This window comes from Aptenodytes forsteri, unplaced genomic scaffold (genome assembly GCF_000699145.1).
Source record: "Aptenodytes forsteri isolate BGI_AS27 unplaced genomic scaffold, ASM69914v1 Scaffold55, whole genome shotgun sequence".
Lineage (NCBI taxonomy): Eukaryota > Metazoa > Chordata > Aves > Sphenisciformes > Spheniscidae > Aptenodytes > Aptenodytes forsteri.
This window is the reverse complement of record NW_008796063.1, coordinates 6,565,565-6,571,207: the sequence shown is the minus strand read 5'-3', so window position 1 is coordinate 6,571,207 and position 5,643 is coordinate 6,565,565. Positions and strand designations below refer to the sequence as shown.

Below are 5,643 nucleotides of genomic sequence, written 5' to 3'. Positions count from 1 at the left end.
GGACAGGCATTGGAGAGCAATGGTTGAGGGGCACATGCCGGCTGCTTGGGTGGACACGAGACATGAACACAGGGCCATCCCCTTCCCTTCCAGTCTCAGAGTCCCAAGGGCTGTTCAGGGGCTCCCCAGGGTGTCCATCTCCAAAGCCACTCATGCGAAATGGGAGTCAAACTGGCCCATGGCAGCGCTAGGGCTGAAGGCAGGAGGTGCTGCACTCCCTGCCTGAGGCTGCGGCCGTGTTTGGGGTTATCCATGGGGGAGCTGCCAGACGTGCAGTGGTGGGAGGCCCAGGAGTGAGGGGCAGGATCCCTGGGCCAGGGCCTGTGCCTATTGTAATAGCTCTCGGTATGGGCAAGCTGTAAATGCTTAGTGTCTTCTCCCTCAGCAAAAATCACCCCTCAATGATGCCCTTCTCTGGAGAGCGGCAAAAGGCTTTCTGCTCTAACTCATCGCTGGCTCCCCATCTTGAAAGGTAAGGGGATAACCCACCCCTCAGCGGCTGGCCCCAAGGGCTACCACTCTCCAGATACGTCTGTTTAGGGGGAGAGACCAATACCTTTTAATCTGCAGGAGAAATCCCATTGCATGGTGGCACCTGCTCAACCAGGAGCCCTTCAGTTCTCATCCCCTTCCCTGTTCCTGGTGGTGGTGGTCTCCCATCTGGAAAAAGGTGGGAGATTCTGCTTTTCAGGGTACGTGCCTTTTTTCTCAATGTACTTTGAAGTTGATGAGAACTTGGACACAGACAATTGTTGGGAGAAATCAAAACCAAATACTTAGAAACCCAAACACTCCCCCTGCCTCCAAAAAATATCCCGTCAACCACCCACCCACCCACCAACCAACCAACAAAAAAGTTCTTCAAACCAAACTCCATGTCTTTCTCTAAAATCCATGATTAAAACCTGGTACAAACAGGTGAATATAGATATATATATATATATATTTTTAGTAGATGTAGTATTGTTTTTTTTTTTCTCCTCTCTCTTTCTCATTATACAGCAAACATTGCAAATATAGAAATTTTCTCTGTACAATTAACGACTTCGGTTTACAATGCAATGTGTGGTAAAACTTCTCAGTGAGTGAAAATGTGAACGGGCCTTCAACCGGGTAAAAGTCTAAACTGGAAGACTCCGTTTGCAAAAACAGCCCAAAGGATGGATCTCCTTCTGGTCTCTTTTTGGTTTTTGTTGCTGTTTTTGTTGCTGTTGATTTTGGAAGGGAAGGAAGGAAGAACACAAACTGTTCACAAAGAATCCACAAAATTACGGAATAGGGACTCATGCAATGCAATATTGGGAAACGCCAGACCTCAGCTCTCTGCCCGCTCTTTCACTTTCTTTTTATATCCAATTTTTTCTTTTTTCTTATTTTTTTAAAAAAATCAAAATGAAACAAAACTTTTTTTTTTTCACTCCACAGTTTGTTTGTTTTGTAAAGTTTGTGTTCAAATTTGGTGCGTGTCTCACCAATGTGAGGACATTTTAATATCTCACTTTATATATTATATAGAATATTTATAGATTTTTCATATTTTGTTCTCTCTTTTATTTTTATTGATTCTTTTTTTTTTAATTTTATTTTGTTTCAAAGACAGTCTGAATAAAAATAGCTGCTGCAGATTTCTTTTGGTCCAGTTAGTGTGTTAAGTCACGAGTTGTGTGAGGACTCAGGACTTTTGCTGGGCAGAGACGCCCTTCCAGTAGTCTAAGATGTCGTGAAGATCCTCGTCTTTGGCAAACTGGACCTTTTTGCGTAGGGCATGGCCGGCTGCCATATACTCCTCCTCGTCTTTGTGCCGCTTGCGATTGAGTTTGAAGCGCTCCCAGATGCTGTGCGATGGTTTGCAGGTGTACTCTGGGCTGGAGGTGTAGCTCAGGTTGTGATATTGAGGCGAGAGCTGGGAATAGGCCAGGTCTCTGGGGCGAGGACGGGTCAGAGGCTCCAGAATGGAGGGCTTTCGCCCCGCCATGCTGTCGTGCTGCTCCCCTTGGTGTGAGCCAGGGTACGAGTGCCGGTGTTCGCTGTACTGACGGATCTTCTCCGCCTCAGCCCGCAGGATGGCCGCAGCCGGTGTCACAGTGAGGATGGTGTCAGTGGTGGGGGACGTCTTCTCGATGTATTTGGCTTCTGATTTGTGGCCCGATCCCTCAGAGCGGTAGGACCTGGGGCTCCGTATGGAGCCACTGGAAGAGGTGCTGGAGCGTTTGGGGGCCGCCTCCATGCTGTGGTGTCGCTGGAGAGGGTGGTTGTAGCTTTCCTTGTAGACAGGGGAGAGGAATCCGTGCTTGCTGGGGATCTGCTCTGATAAGAGCACCAGCTGAGGCTCCACCGTGGAGACTGCCCCCGATTTTACTCCTTGGAAGGAGGTGGACTCAGATTTCAAGGCATCGATGCAGTTGTTGATGATCTGGTTCACCTTGTCCACCTCCTTCGCAATGGTGGAGATCTCAGCCACAGAGCTCTGGGTGTCCGGCGGCAGGGACAGCTCGCAGTCTCGCCTCTCGGGCTGCTCACCCGTCCTCACCTCCATGTAGTTGCCCTTGGTGGCCTTGGGGGTTTCACTGCTGTCAATCAGCTTGTACTGCTCAACCTCGCCAGCAGAAGGCAGGTAGGGGATGCGGGTCACTGTCTCCCCGCCCAGCATCTGTCCCTGGGACAGCTGGGTGATGCTGGTGGTCTCCATTTCTGGCCCATATTTCAGCTCGATGATGGTCTTCTTCATGCTGCCGGCAGCCTTTTTGTGCTTCTCCTCCTGCTGGCGCCTCTTCCGGAGACAGTAATACACAACACCCAGGACAATCACCATTCCAAAGAGACAGCCCAAGATTGTCATGATATAATGAGTGGCAGTAGAAGGGGTGGGCACTGGCTCCTTGCGGTTGGGTCTGGTGGGTGTGATGGTGACGCAGGTGTGGTTGTACTTGGAGTATTGGTGGACAGAGACTACACAGTAGGTGTAATCTCTTTGTGCTACTAGGTTGCTCACGGTGATGTTCTCCTCCTTCTTCCTGAGCTTGGTGATCATGGAGGAGAAGCCGTTTTCAAACTGGGAGAGGATGTACATCTTGCTGAAGGGGTAGGGGATCTGCACGGTGAGGACAGCCGAGTTGTGGTTGAGGTGCTTCACCTGGATGTTGGGGCGCACCTCCGTCTCGCCAATGGGTGTGAAGAGGGAGAACTGCGGGGTCGTGCCATCACCGGAGGAGCACTCCTCCTCTGAGCAGGGGCTTTCAGAGGGCGCCGTGGTCATCTGGTACCTGGGAGGGATAAAACGAGGGATCACAGTGTAGGAGCCACCGGTGCAAAGGGAAGAGAGCATGCTCAGAGCATTGCGGTAGCCAGTCCGGCCTTGGCCTAACAAGTAGTAGCCCGTGTAGTCAGGTGGGGAGTCGCACTGCATCCGGTCATACGTGCGTGTCATGTTGGTGAAAGCCTCCAGCCATTGCAGGAAACCGAGGAGCTCACAGGAGCAGTAGAAGGGGTTACTGTAGAGTTCACAGACAGAGAGCTTGTTTAGGCCCCGAAAAGTGTTGCTGTCGAGTCTCTGGATCCTGTTCATGGACAGGTCAATGTTCACTATGTTGGGGCACTCCCAGAAGGCATTGGGGGTGACGGACTCGATGAGGTTGGCCTGGAGATAGAGGTACTCCAGCTTCCCCAGGCCCCGGAGGATGCCCTCGGTGAGGTTCCTCAGTCGGTTGTAACCCAGCTGCAGCACCTGGAGGTTGAACTGTCCTGAAAAGGCACCATCCTCGATGTAGGAGATCTCGTTCTTCGTCAGGTTGAGGTATGTCAGGTTGCCAAAGCGGCTGAGTGAGGCGTACTGCACGCTCTTGATCTTGTTGTCGTTCAGCCGCAAGTCCACAATGGTGCTGTTGATTTGCTGGGGGATGGACTCGTAGGGGGGCTGGTTTTGGCTGCAGATGGCCAACCAGACGAAGCCCTTGTCCCCCTCAATGAGCCAGCAGTCTGCCCGCACCCCGCTGGTGTGCAGGAGAGAGACGGCGGCTACGCACACGCAGAGGGCTGACGTCGCGGCCCACCGGCGACCTGCCATCTGGAAGGGCGGTGCAGAGAAGGGGTTCCTGGTCTGCCAGAAGTGGGGAGCGGGATGGGGGCCAGGAAGATGTGGGCTAGTGCTTCTTCGGCAGCTTCGCTCGCCTCTCCCTTCTCCTCATGGCTTGGAGACGGGGGGGAAGCATCCGTGGAGAAAGTGGACCTCGGTGCCCACAGTACTCGGCAGCCACCGGCCAGGGGCTACTACCAAGGCCTGGGTGGCTGAGGCTGGTCCCGCATCACCAGGTCTCTGGCATCTCGGGGAGGGAGTCATGAAGTTAGGTGCCCGTGTGGAGTCGTCCCTCTGGCTTAGAGACAAGCCTTCCTCTCACTTTTTACAGTACATCTCGTTTTCTTTTTGCTGCCCATCGCGACACTGGTCCCCATCTCCATGTGCCTCCGTGGGTCTGGCTGTCCCCACTCGGTCCCTCGGCTCACCTGCTCAAAACAAAACACAAGCACAAACTAAACACAAAGGAAAGACAGTGTTTAGAGGTGTTGGAAAGGCATCCAGCTACCCTCTTAATGTTAGGCACTTGCCTTCTAACTCTGGCTACCACCTTTCAAGGAGCCTTTCATTTATTTGGGCGCTGCCGCCAGTGGCATTTAGCAGCACAAGAGAAGGTGGTCACTGACCATGGAGATCACCCTCCTTTGAGTGCGTTGTCCAGCATCATGTTATAGGCAGCGGAGAGACCAACGCACATCCAGGGCACCGTTTGTCTGACCTATTTAGGTGTCTACCTTAGGAGGAGAGGAGTGATGCCCCAGAAGTGTCTGTTCCTCTCCACTGAGAGCAGATGAAGTCTAGACAACTCGCTCTGATGTAGATTTGATGCTGCAGCATTTTGCTGAGGGGAATCCTAACTGTCTCGCGTGCTGGTGCACGCAGCAGCAATGCCCACAGAGGGGGATGCTGACTGAGGACACTGTCTCTCTCTGACTGCGTTGCTGCTTAGCATCTGGGATAAAGCCCAGCATCGAGTGCCTATCCTGTTTCTGGGAACCTGAGCAGTACTTTCAGGGCACTCTTTGACTACAAAACATGCTAGCGTGATTGTCCATCATCCGATGTCCTTGTCTGTGGTTGAGGCTTGCCGCCTGTCTCCAAGATCTCTCTCTCCTTCCCGGGTGAAATGATGCAGAGGTGGGGAGGACCCTCAACCATTCAGTGGCATAACAAGAGTATTTGCAGAAGATGGGATAAGACCTTCCCTCCTCAGCCAGAAACAGCCGTTTGAAGACCTTCAGAAGGTATTCACTAGACACAAACCAATGGGGAAAGAAACCTATGGGGCTGCCAGCAGCCTCACTTCCCACAGAAAAACTCATTCCTGGCTCACATTTTCCATTATTTTTTCCTGCATTTTTGACTAAACATAAATATCCATGGGCAGCACTTCTACTTCCTTTTGTAATTTCTTACAGAAACAGGGAGGAAAGGCAAAAGTGGAGAGGAGGCAATTGCATGAGCATCAGCATCTCCTGGGTCATGCTCTTCCACAAGATGTTGAAAATATCATTCATGGACATCTCTACTGCCAAACAGCTCTCTGGGCTGGTAGGATAGAGGCAGTGAGG

At 51.9% G+C, this 5,643-nt stretch overlaps 1 protein-coding gene across 1 annotated transcript; it reads right to left on the bottom strand.

The window, feature by feature from the left end:
* Positions 1-919: 919 nt before the first annotated feature.
* On the bottom strand, positions 920-4,069 carry ELFN1 (extracellular leucine rich repeat and fibronectin type III domain containing 1). The gene has a single exon (XM_009286394.2). It carries the CDS (start codon positions 4,061-4,063, stop codon positions 1,673-1,675), a length of 2,391 nt encoding a protein of 796 aa, XP_009284669.1. The 5' UTR covers positions 4,064-4,069; the 3' UTR covers positions 920-1,672.
* Positions 4,070-5,643: the final 1,574 nt, after the last annotated feature.